Here is a 12,537-nt window from a genome sequence, read left to right as displayed (position 1 = left end):
CTGGGCCGCTGCAGCAAGGACCAGGTGAGCTAACCGGGCGCTCCGTAATTTTTAAACATTAGTATCGCTATGGAGTGGATCCCTGTTTCATGTTGTTTGACACACATGATACACAGTCCTAAAACCAGTTTCACAGTTTGACAACTGTAAATGTACTAAGGCGCAGCAAAGGCAGGGAAGAAGACTCCAAGCTAGTAAACATACATGTAAACAATACACAATAAAAAGTTTTTAAAATAATATAACATAACACATGTTATATTATTTAAAAAACGTTGTCTTTGCAAAAATTTGATAAGGATGGAAATACATTCAACAAATTTGTCAATCTTCAGATACACGCTCATCAAACGTTTTTGTCGATGAAACCTGCTACAAGGAGTTTTTAACTCTCTCTATGACCTACATAATCACACAAGACCATCAGCCAAGATTGGCTATCTTAATAGATATTTATAATGCCTTCCACCAGGTCGGATTTTTCCGGGTTCCCAAGGTGATGAAAACACTACCGCTTATTTGTAAGGAGCCACCAGAATAAACAAAAATGTTCCCTGTTGCTACTTTAATTTTTCATTGGTTGACTAATCAATTAAAAATTATTAAATTACCAATCATTGTAACATTACTTCTTTAAAAAATTGGTGAAGGGAAATCTGTCCTTGAAAAGCAATAAAAAAAAAAAAAAACAAGGGCCTGGAATCTTGAGTCATTCCTTCCTCTCCCCATGTCTGCTGTCCCATTCTACAACGCTGAGATATACAGGCTAAACCATGAGAGAGAGAGAGAGAGAGAGCAGCCCTTTTCCTGTGAAGTCAAGAAAAAAAGGCATCTCTAATGAGAAGGAGTGCGTTGCAGTCAGAGTGGGGTACATCCTCGCCCACCTACCTGCCATTGCATCCTGTGCAGCACCCTAATCTCCCGTAATTGTGCCGAGTCTGGCTCCCACCCTGTCTCATTAGGCTCTTTACAGCATTCCCGATGAAAGGTCGCTCCTGGTCACGCTGGGGGCAAGGGCATCAAGTTTGTGTAAATTGGCAGTGACAAGAGTTTGCAAAATACAATTAGAGGAAAAATCAGCGTGGACTGATCCCTTCATCTTGAAGTGTTTCCCTGGTTCTCCCTCCTTTTTACTCCAGTGTAACTTCCATATCTTCTTCTAATTTGACTAAATCTGCCTTTGCTGCCTTTGTTCCTTCTTATCAGCTACTTGTGTATTCCAATGAGCCAAACACTTCACTTCTAATCTCTGTTTTCCCTCCACCTGCAGCATTATCTCCATATGGAAGCCTCTCAGCCTTGGGGGATGTTCACTCTGCTCTCTTTCAGTGCACTGCCACTATCTTTCTGATGTTTTGTGAGGTGTGAAAAGCAAATGCTAATCTGAGAGAAATGTAAAGAGACAGGGTCAGTCGACTTTCACATGTCGTGACGTTTTCTTTTCTTTTTTTTTTTTTAAAGGATAAAACTGAGCCAAATTCCAGAAATGAAATTCGGTCTTATCTCAGTACAGACGGCTTTACTGGCATTCTTGTGCTTAAGGCACATTACATTAACACTGTATAAGTAACTGATAATTTAAAGCAGTTAGATTAGACAGAAAAGACTTCTTCTACTTCAAAGGAGCTCACAAAGAGTCCGAACAGCAACAAGGATCCTACTTAGGAAACTAATCCTAACCCTAACACTTAATAAACACATACATGAACAATAAATTAGGGATGCACGGTATGGTTTTTTGTTTTCATCTGACAGGATAACAGATAATTTCATATTTTTGTATTTTAAAAAGAGGTTCATAACCTGTAGCTTTTACACACCTGAAGGTATGAAAGGCTGAGATGTAGTGAGCAAAGATGGATGATTTAATATTTCGTAGCCGTGTTATAACCAAATTTATCAAAAATCACATTTAGTAACTTAAAAACAACAGTTTTGACTCTTCAAATGTTCATTTATTTATTTATTCTTATGCAGTCATTTTGCATAAGAATTCAATAAATATTTATTCCATAAATTATTATCATGGACTGATAATTTATTGGTTGTAATTTAATTATCGATATAATTCACAATTATATACATTTCCCATTATCAGCCAATAATTTATCTGCCCGGATAATTATCGTGCATTCCTACAATAAATCTAAAACAGCAATTCCAAAAATGTAGGACGTTAGGAGGTTGGGGTGGTGGAGGAAACTGCTGCAGCAAATGGTGTCAGCATGAGAATAGCAGTGGAGTTAGAAGTATCAGGTTATAAAGGTGGCTGAGTACATGTGAATGAATATGAGGGATGTCCTGATCCTGAAGTTTTTTTTTTAGACCCAATACTAGTATGTTAATATTTTGTGCATGCTGATATTGAGTTCGACACGGTACGTACCAACCCGCATGTCAGAACTATGCTGTAAAGTGTGGCTGTCATAGTAGTGATACTGATCCATGCAAGCAAAACTTCAGTGCTCTCCCTGAAATAATATTCTTTAATGGAACCAGTCATTCCCAAACTGGAGGTCTGGACCCCATAAAGTGGTCCTAAAATTAATCTGAGAGGTCATAAAATGAGGAAAAAAGAAAAAAAAAACATTCTCTTCATAAAATAGTTTATTTTTTGATGAATTTATATATATATTTTCCTTATATTTAAATTAAACAATCTGATATCTCTCCTTGCTTGAAATGCTCACATCGTCTAGAAATATATAACATCTGATGACTGATCTTTATATTTGTGCCAAAAAGGTTGGGAACCACTGATCTTTTTGCATCTTCTGTTTGGAGAGTGCTGAAAACTGTTTATTTACGTCATTCAGCATTATTCTGGAAAGTGTTCAGTGTGTGCTTTCTGGTGGACTGACTAATTATTATCAGAGAGAACAGATCTAGTCTTTGGATATCTGTTTTTTTTGCTGCCTCATCTACATGGAGCTCCCATATTGTCGCTCTACCTCCATTTGTGTCACGCTGGGTATGAAAACACACAAGACATGAAGAAACCTTATTTCAAGGTCAGGAAAATACCACCACGTCATAGCGCTGCTTGAGCTGATTTTTGCTCTGCCATAAAAACAGAGCCCATTGCCTCTGAATTAGATGTAGCCAGGGGGGTTGAGCATTTGACTGCTGTTCCTTTCAACTTTTGAACAACTGTGAAATCATGTAGTGTCACACTTTAGCATGTGAAGCAATAATCAGAGCCTCAATGTTTATTCCCCTATACACCTTGAGCATGACCGTCTGTCATGTATCTGCCACCTTTTGCCCTGTAGGTAAATGGCTTTGAGCTACTTTCTGTCCGCTAAGGCCCTGCACATACCACAGCAGCATATCTCACACATGCGACAGGGAGAGAGAGACAGGCTGGAAAACCACAACAAGTCATCTTTTGCTGGCCTCTTTGTGTTGTCCCAGGCACTCAAACCTCCGGGTCAAAGCTGGAAAAGACGGGTCCTAACAGGTAGAGCACAGATTGAGCACACGCAAAAGGTCAGAGGGCAATCCCCTGAGGTCCACGAGATATTTGTTCCTCCTGTTCGTCTGTGTAGATCATAAAATTTTATTCTGGAGACATGGAGAAATATTTTCATGCAGCTGGCCTACTTTCTTTGTGTGTTGCAGCCTTTAACTTGTACTGACATTAAAAGTGAGTGACAGATGTCAGTTTTTAAGGGACAGACTGATTATAGTCAAAACAGTGTGAAAATACTGGGATCGTCTCCACCAGCATACAACACTCACATTTACAGTTTGAGGTCTATGCCTGCTAATGGCACTGCTTTGTGACTCTTACTGAGCTGATTTGGGCCACCTGTGTCTGGGAATGAGTTAAGATAGTTGCATTCAGCTGTAGTGAAGAAGAGAAAAAAAAAAATTAAAGCTTACAGGAGGCAGAAGCAGCTGGGCCTTAAGAATGTGGTATCCAATAACACATAAACATACATGAGTACCTACACTCAAATGTGTACCCACGAAGCACACACACTTTCACGTTACCTTGCTGTGCTGTGAATTGGATCATCAAAACAGGGATTAGAGGAGTTTAGGACTCAGTAGAGCAGAATGTTCACAAAACAAACTCAGACACAGGATTGTAGTGTCTTTGATGTCGCACATAAATCTCTTGTGGTCAAACATGCACAAGTAATAAAACATAAGGCTCAGTGGCGTGGGTAATAAGCTCTACACAGACTACTGAGTCGCTTGATTGATATTTTTACCCAAGAGTCAAACAGCCTCTCAGTGGTTCTTTCAGCACAACAGTCTGCTGCTTGTCTGTGGTTTCTTGTCAACACATGCCTTGGGAAGAAGAAGTGTATAAAAACAAAATACAACTGTCTAAATAGGCAGATAAGCCGAGAATTTCTGCATTTTCACATGAGAAATGTTCAGTTGAAGGAATGCAACCACCATGACTGACTTGTGCTGATACACCTGTCAACAAAGCAGAAACACCTTAAGGTTAACATATACTGCCGTTTTACCAAGATCTGCATAAGACGAGGACTGTAACTAACAGTTATTTTCATTATTGATTAATATGCTAATTTTCTCATACATCAGAAACATGCTTAAACAACAGTGAAAAATGCCTATTACAATAACCTAGAGCCCAGTGTTACATCATCAAATGCTGTTAAGTCTACACGTGTGTGTGTGTGTGTGTGTGTGTGTTAGCACACGGTTTAATCTTCTCCATACTTATTTCATCTTTTTCTTCTTCCGTATGTTTTTTTTTTTCAGCATTGCCAGCACATACACAAAAAAAAGATAATGTGCGGCTTGATCGTGCTATGAGGTGTGCTATAACTTATGTTAGCAATTTGCCTAACCGTTTTCGCAAAAGTTGCCAAATAAACGGTGCGAATATGCTTATGGATGGGATGTTCAGAGCTTATATTTTCTATAATGTAAGACCAATAAAATCAACTAATTCCCACATTTGGAACCCTCGAATGTTTGGCATTTTTGCTTGAAAAATGATTTAAGATGATTTAAATAGCTGATTAATTTCTGTTAAATGACTCGTTTGATTGACTAATCATTGCAGCTTTACATAGGAGCTAACATCTTGTGATGACTTTATATTTCCAGAGGGAAGTTGGAGTGTGTTTTGTTGCCTTTAGTACAGTTTTTGTGTATTTAGAATCATTAGAGGTACAGCAGCTTAAAATGGTTCAGCTTTGGCTTCAACACTGAGACGTGTGGTTGCCTCCTGATTGCAAAGTCTTTAAAAAAAAAAAGGAAATGGAAGCGGTTTTCAGTGCCAGTACTGTAATACTCCTTCACTCCATGGTGAGACTTTTTACTCCAAACTTGAGACAGATTGTTAATGACTCCATGGAAACATTAGAGGTTTGTGCAAGGAGGTACAACATCAGTTGATACACACCATAGAGGTCTGTGCGTGGTTCGTGCTTTGTCATTAAAGAGGACATTTTTTAAACTTCTGGTTTCAGGAAAGCCACACCACGTCCGAATGATAGTGCCACTTTGCAAGTCAGCTGCCATGCTGGCCACAATTACAGGGCTTCAGGAGGAAATGTGTACCCAAAACTGGCACTAAGAATGCATCAAATAGGATTAGGCGGTGGAAACTATGTGATGCTTAATGCAGCATACATTGTTTTTTGCTGTAAATCAGTGCGGTGAACCAAAGCGAAATATGTTTTACCAAAATGGACACTTTGACAATTTAAGTGTGGTCTTTTTGACTTTGAATTATTATATTGTGGCAGCTGTGTTTTAGTTACATGATGAATGAGATCCTAGCAGGATCACATAGTGTCCACTTTATAAACATCCAGCAGCAACATCTGGGCTATTATTGATGTAGCAGGAGATTAACAGCAGGGGGCAATGTTGAACTTGAGCTGATGCCTTGCAGAGGAAAAGGAAAGAAAGACATACCCCCTGTTTTTATAATTTTTCATAAAACTGTGGCCTATTTAAGGTTTTAACCTGTTGTGTGTCATCTCATCTGAAGATCTGAAGGACCAGTATTATCAATTTCATTCATCTTGCATGAAAGCTTTGCCTCCTGAAATAGTGTGCACTGTTGCGTTCATACATACTAAATTGTGAAGCATAAGACTAATCCCCAAAATGTCATTGTTTGCCTCATCTGATTACACCTGGCATGTAAAGTGAGCAGGCTTCTTGATCTCTGCTCATTTGCCTGTAGTCTACCTGTAAATGTTTCATTGCACAGAGACAGTAGTCTGGCAGAAAAGTATTCTAGGGAAACCTTATAGCTAATGCAGACACAATGACCCGAACTGCAGACGTAATGTTGGATTTGAATTGCATCTTTGTGGTTTTCATGATATTTGACTCCAGGAGAATTTCTATGTCAAATCCATATGGAGTTATAGGGCCCATAAAATAACTTTAATAATAACTTTTGTGAGCTTGGGTGAGCATATTTCACCAGTTCATCGGTTTCGTTTGAGCTTCTGCCAGGCAATCTTGTGGCACTGCCTGTCGGACAAGTAAAAGAAAACAGGTCTTGTACAGTCGTGTAGCACCTTTCAACAACAAGGCAATTTAAAGTGCTGTACACAAAATGGCATTGGGACAAGATATATAAAGAACACAAGGAAATATTAAAAGAAGCACATAAATGGGATTTATAATAAATAGAAGATAAAAGGAAAAATATACAGATCAAACAGAATGAAAATTACAGTGTAGTTCAAGATAGGAATGAATGGACACAAATTTAAGAAAAGTCGACCAGTCTAGCTGAACATTTTAAGGGTCGGTTGTACTGGATGTCAAAGGTGAGGATGAGTGTTCAGTGTGAGTGTGAAGTAAATGATCAGTTCCAGTTCATAGACGGGTGGTTTATTAGTCAGACAAGATGTTGTCATGAACCGTCCTGCTGCCACATGTGCAGGTCAGTCACAGAGAAATCCTCGTCTGATTGAAACCTCTGACTCAAATACATCTCACGGACCCTCGAGCCAATCCCCGTCTTTATAGCACCTGGTAAATGAAAGCAGCTGTAAGGACCGCAGGGAATGCAACCAGGAATGAACACCAGCAAAGGACATTATTACACCAGCAGGCTTTTAGATCAGGGCCCTAAAAGGAAACAGGTTAGGCTATCCTCGGCATCCCCCCCCCGATCCTCGATGAATGCTGCAATTTTCCGGCCCATGACCCCCAGAGATAATATCGGAGGTCTGGTGGTTTTTGTTGGATCCCCTCGTGGTCTACCAAGACGTTAGCCCAGTCCTCCAGGGAGCAGTGGCTGTCGTCCTTATCGCAGGAAGTCACACAATACAGCGGAGGAATGTAAACTCAGAGCTTTGCTGCAGCTGAACTTGCAGAAACACAATCGAGAGTTTTACTGAAGTATTTTTTTGTTTTTAATTCTTTACCTGATTGCTTGGGAACAGAGTGTCCACTGCAGGGAAATGCATGTTTTTTTTACCCATTTTATAAATGCGTTTTTGTTTTATATTTCACTTACAAGAAGACATAACAGCACTGAGCAATTTGGCAATCACTCATAACTTAATCTGAGGTTTGTTTCATAGAACAATGCACAGAAACTCCACCTTCATAAATACATGAGTGAGACAGAATATTAGAAACATATTCTGCAGTAAGCCACTCAGATCCTTTTATGATCAGTTTAGTACATAGATGACTGCCTAAACTACAGTAACAATATAATATAATAATATATGGAACACACATCTTTTTAAAATGTCAGAAAATAGTGAACAATGCCTCTTACTAGTTCCTAGTTTCTTGATGGGAATTGTTCACTGCTGTTCTGACATTTTATAGACTTAAAGATTAAAAGAATAGTTAGACATTTTGGGAAATAATCTAGCTGTTTCCCCACTTTCCAGTATATATGCTAAACTGTGCTAACCGGCTGATGACAGTAGCTTCATGGGAGTTGTAATAATGTTCCCACATAACCTTGAGCTAGAAAGCGAGTAAGTCTATACAGGTGAAGATGGACTGGAAAAGGGGGCACCATATCTTGTGCGATTCTCCCTGCATGTGTTTGACCCTGAACTTTGGCCTTTGACCCTGACCTGGGGCAGAAGTTGGGCTACTATGGTTCAGGTATCTGATCTCTTTTTGGAAAACGTGCACACCGACCACCCGCCCAGAGGCTCCGGTCAAGGAGAAAAAATCTTGGTGATCTTTAAACACCCTTCTTTTTTTAAAGGAGGCTGCAGCTCTTGTTTCGCCCCTTTACATGTGTCTAATCACGCTGCCGGAGGTTCATCTTGGTGACGGATTGATGGATGGGTGAGGGTGATGTAAAATGAAATGCCCCCTGGAGTTGGGTTAAGGTGCAGCCCTCTGCTACAACCCCCAGACTCACTTTTGGCTTCAGAGGTCATTGAGTTTAACATTCAGAGAAAATATTTTTATGGCTGGGAATGTTTCTGTTTTGAAATGAGCTTACACTAGTACAAACAGTAGTGTAGAATAGAGATATAGTGATTTAGAGAAGGTTCCATGTTACAACCACATATTAACAATAATCTGGTTCATCTCTCTTTTTTTGTTTTTGGAACAATTTATTGATTTCCAATGTGGTCCTCATTGCAAAATAGCATCAACAATGTAATGTAATATAACAATAGTAATACAATACAAACATCCTAAAAGTACATAACAAAGGTTCATTTCCATATTAAAAACATAAAGTCTGTGCTTGGTTTCCCTCTAATGAGTTTCTTCTGCCCTCTAAACATGACTTTGGTTAGACTTAATACCTGATTGCGGGGAAAAAAGAAATCCCGTCCTTTCTAAAATGCACGCTACTTTATCGATCCGCTGTAGACATTCAGTTTCCTCCGCTGCCTTAAGTTATTCTCCTCCTGACCTGTGGCGGTTCAACATTCCTGCTTGCTTACTGGGCAGAAGACTCAGAGAATGATGAGCGTGACACTGACCCCTGCTCAAGCTGCCACACAGGTGTGAGGCCTCAGGGGGGAGAAGAGGGAGATAGACATCCTCGCACACACTCAACACAAACACACACAGGATCAGCCAGGGCCTTTAATCCTGCCCTTGACTTCAGGTTGCATTCTGCACAATCACTTGTCTGCTTTAGTCTGGTCGATTTCAGCGTGATTTTCTTCAAACCCGCTGTTATTACCGTACCTATTTTGCAAGTTAAATGAACTGTACTAAAAGGCAGACACTCTCTCTCACCCCAGGACCCAGACTCATTAAATCAAGCTCTCTTGACGTAGTGCCCAAATAAAAATCAGTGAGCATCCCAAATAGATCTTTAGCTGCAATTTATCTAGTCTTGCTAAGAAGCACTGGAGTAGTAAATTGATTAGGAATCATGTTTAATACTATAATAAAATTTTATTCTTGATGTTAAAGGTAACATTTCATTACATATTGTATGCCGTTTAGGTTTTATGACAGTTTTAAACACTTGGCAATAGAAAGAGTGCTGTGTTGTTGGTGTGACCATTTCCAGATGTTGTAAACCGAGAGAGAAATCGTTTAATTGGCTGGTTAAACACTGGCATTGCGATATACTGAAATTTGCTTGAGGGCGGAAAATCTTCTATAAAGCAATTTTCTTTGCATTCATGCTCTTCCTCTTTACAGTAACTCTCCTCTTTTATGGACATGGACATGGAGAAAGTTTACAAGCTGATTAGTGCCAAGTGAATGCTCCCTCCTAATTTTCTCCATGGCGTTCAGTTTTCAGTCCAAGATTCCTTCTGCTGGCATGGCAAATGAAACAGCCCAATGTCATCAAGTCTAAAAATATGCCGTGAGCATAATCTCTCTTGACAAACCCCCATATGAACAAAATCTAACATTTAATGCAGGCAATGTGGAGCCGTGTCCTGAAACAGCAGTGTAAAAGTGAACGCGTAACACATTTCTCCTTTCAATTTTTAATGTCTCCTCATTACGCAGAAACTCAGATTATGGTATATGCTGAACTGTCAGCACCTGTATCCGATCAGAGTCATTATGCGTAGTTTGGGAACTGCAGGGAAAGATTTTATCGGGTTTAGTTGATGACAGCTTTGGCAGGATATTTTGCTGATGGAAATGAAATAGAAAAACTGTGACTTCTTGTGGAAGTGTTTTTGAAGGTTCTGCATCAGTGACAAACACTAGTCCAGTTTCATGTTGGAGGAAGTTTACAGGTTAGAGGCGATTTGGACAACATGTCACCGCTGCATATTTCCTTTTGTCCCACTCAATTTATTATTTGATATATTATCATCCCGTTTTGGATGTGTTATGTACTTTTCCTTTTTCATTTTCCTTGAAGTCTGCACCGAGGAGACAAGTTTAAGGATGGAAACCGCGCACGAAGTTTCCCGTTGTAATTCTCGTAAATTTCCAGGCACTTGAGCACTTTCCACACTTTAAGAAGCTGGATCCAAATTTATTCACGGAAAACATTTGAAACTTAATCAGACTGACATGAAAAGAAAGGCACATTTGTTTCTTAATCTTTGCTGCTTTAAAAAGCTCAATGCTGTTTTCACCAAAACACTAAGCTTTTAAAACATGTTTGACTGTTTTACCGCAACATTTCTTTGTTCTTTTCCAATTTCTGCTTTTGCTTGTGGTTTTAATGACTGCGGGATTATCTTTGTCCTTGTTTCTCCCCATCAGATGTGAATGAATGTGAGGAGACCAATGGAGGCTGTGAGGCTCTCTGCTGTAACACCATTGGAAGCTTCTACTGCAGGTGTCCTCCTGGACTGAAACTGAACGAGGATGGCAAAACCTGTCAAGGTAACCACTCTACTATATTCTAGGAATGGTTAATAATGGTCAGTCGGTCGGTCCACCACTTTGGTCCAGACTATATCTTAACAATTAGAGGATATATTTACCTTGAACTTTGATTCAGACATTCATGCCTCCAAGAGGATGAATCCCAACAATTTTGGTGATGCTCTGACTTTTAGATGATCTTTTTGCTCAGACAGTCATGTTCTCCTGTAAAACTAAGGACATTCCCAGAGCCACAAGCACAGCTGTAGATTCTTAGTCTTGTCTTAACAGCTTATATATAATCGGATGACCTGTTGAGGGGCTTATTTCATATATAGTGAGCCCTCCTAATGCTCAACTTACAATAATAAAGATTTGTGTCTTTACTTCACTGAGCATCCATTACTTTATTCAGTCTTTTTGCCTGTGTTCATGTTGACATTTCTGGAGTTTTGTTTTCATTTTTTATTTGTGGCTCAGTGCACGTAGATTCTGTAAACATATAATTTTAACTCAAGTGAACCACAGGATCAGATCTTTTTAAGTTGTACACTGCAGAGGATGAAACAATTTCATGACTCAGACTATCTGTGGAAGAAAGTGCAGCTACCAGTCCGTCCCGTGGTCCCGCATCTGTGAACCACAGCTCACCAGAACTGAGCTTCTTCCTAATATTTTCCCATGAGATTTCTGTTTGCGGCATCATAGTTTGATGTTTCTGATTTTGATTAGGAAATCTCTGCGAGTGGTTGGTTTAATCAGAATAATGTTTCCTCTGTGCGTCAGCCAGGCCTAGAGGAGAGACACTGGAGTGAGTGCTCTACAGTATGGCTGTCTGCTGCAGGAACCAGTGAGAGATCTGATCCAGGTCACGGTTATTAGCAGAGTTGATGGGAAACGTTGTCACAGCTGGATTTCATAGCTTCTCTGCCCTCTGCCACTAGTGTATATTGGAGGAAAACAGCTACCCGCAGCATTAATGTCCTAATTTTCTGTAATTGGCAGTAGTATTAACAGAGGCAAAAGAAGCTGGATGAATGTTTTGGATGTTGAAGTTAGCGCTGCATGTGTGGCGCTGCGTCTGCAGAAAGTGATCAAGTTTCCCTGTGCGTGACGGCCTGTAGGTGGGAGGGCTGCGGACTCAGACCCTGCATCACTCCACATGAGAGACAAGATCCATTCATTTAGCTGTTAAGAGTAAATGGTTCTGGGGAGCTGGATCGTGCAAAACCACATTAATACTTTTGGGGGATCCTGTCCTTGGCTTCATGCTATAATTTTTTTTTAATGAAAGACATCTGCTGTGGGATGTTAATATGCCAATACTGCTGGCATGGACAGAAACGAACAAATGCATCTTTTGTTCAGAGCTAAACAAAATCCTGAATTTACAATTTAATATCTTGTGGAGGGTTCCCTAGATTTAAGCTCCTGGGCAAATTCCATTTTATTTATGCATTTTACTTTTTTTTTTTTTTGGGGGGGGCACTGATCAAAGTGGGAGAGTGTAGCGCAGTGCAGCAGTATCAACATTTTAGACGTCATGCCAAATGAACTTTACTGCTCATCTCCATGCTCGTAATGGTCTTCCAGTGTTTGGCACCTGTCTTAATAGTGAGCTCGAGCAGTGTGTGAGTAATGTCTTCCAAAATCAACAGGTTTTCTATTCTCGTGTTAACTCTGAAAGCGGGACATTTCCCGTATAGATTTTTTTTAAGAAAAACATCTTGCTGTTGCTAGGTTTCTCTCCTGAATTTTCATGGTATTTTATTTAGATTTTTTTACTCTGGCAAC

At 39.7% G+C, this 12,537-nt stretch overlaps 1 protein-coding gene across 1 annotated transcript in view; it reads left to right on the top strand.

Moving 5' to 3' along the window:
* megf6b (multiple EGF-like-domains 6b) overlaps nt 1–12,537 on the top strand; it is a 55,248-nt gene that overhangs the window by 19,622 nt on the left and 23,089 nt on the right. Inside the window, exon 4 of the mRNA XM_035661648.1 lies at nt 10,639–10,761. Coding sequence (XP_035517541.1) covers nt 10,639–10,761 — 123 coding nt within the window. The remainder of the gene's footprint in view (nt 1–10,638; nt 10,762–12,537) is intronic.

The sequence above is a fragment of the Morone saxatilis genome, unplaced genomic scaffold (genome assembly GCF_004916995.1).
Source record: "Morone saxatilis isolate NCDOM2014 unplaced genomic scaffold, NCSU_SB_2.0 Contig18, whole genome shotgun sequence".
Lineage (NCBI taxonomy): Eukaryota > Metazoa > Chordata > Actinopteri > Moronidae > Morone > Morone saxatilis.
This window is presented reverse-complemented; position numbering and strand designations above follow the sequence as displayed.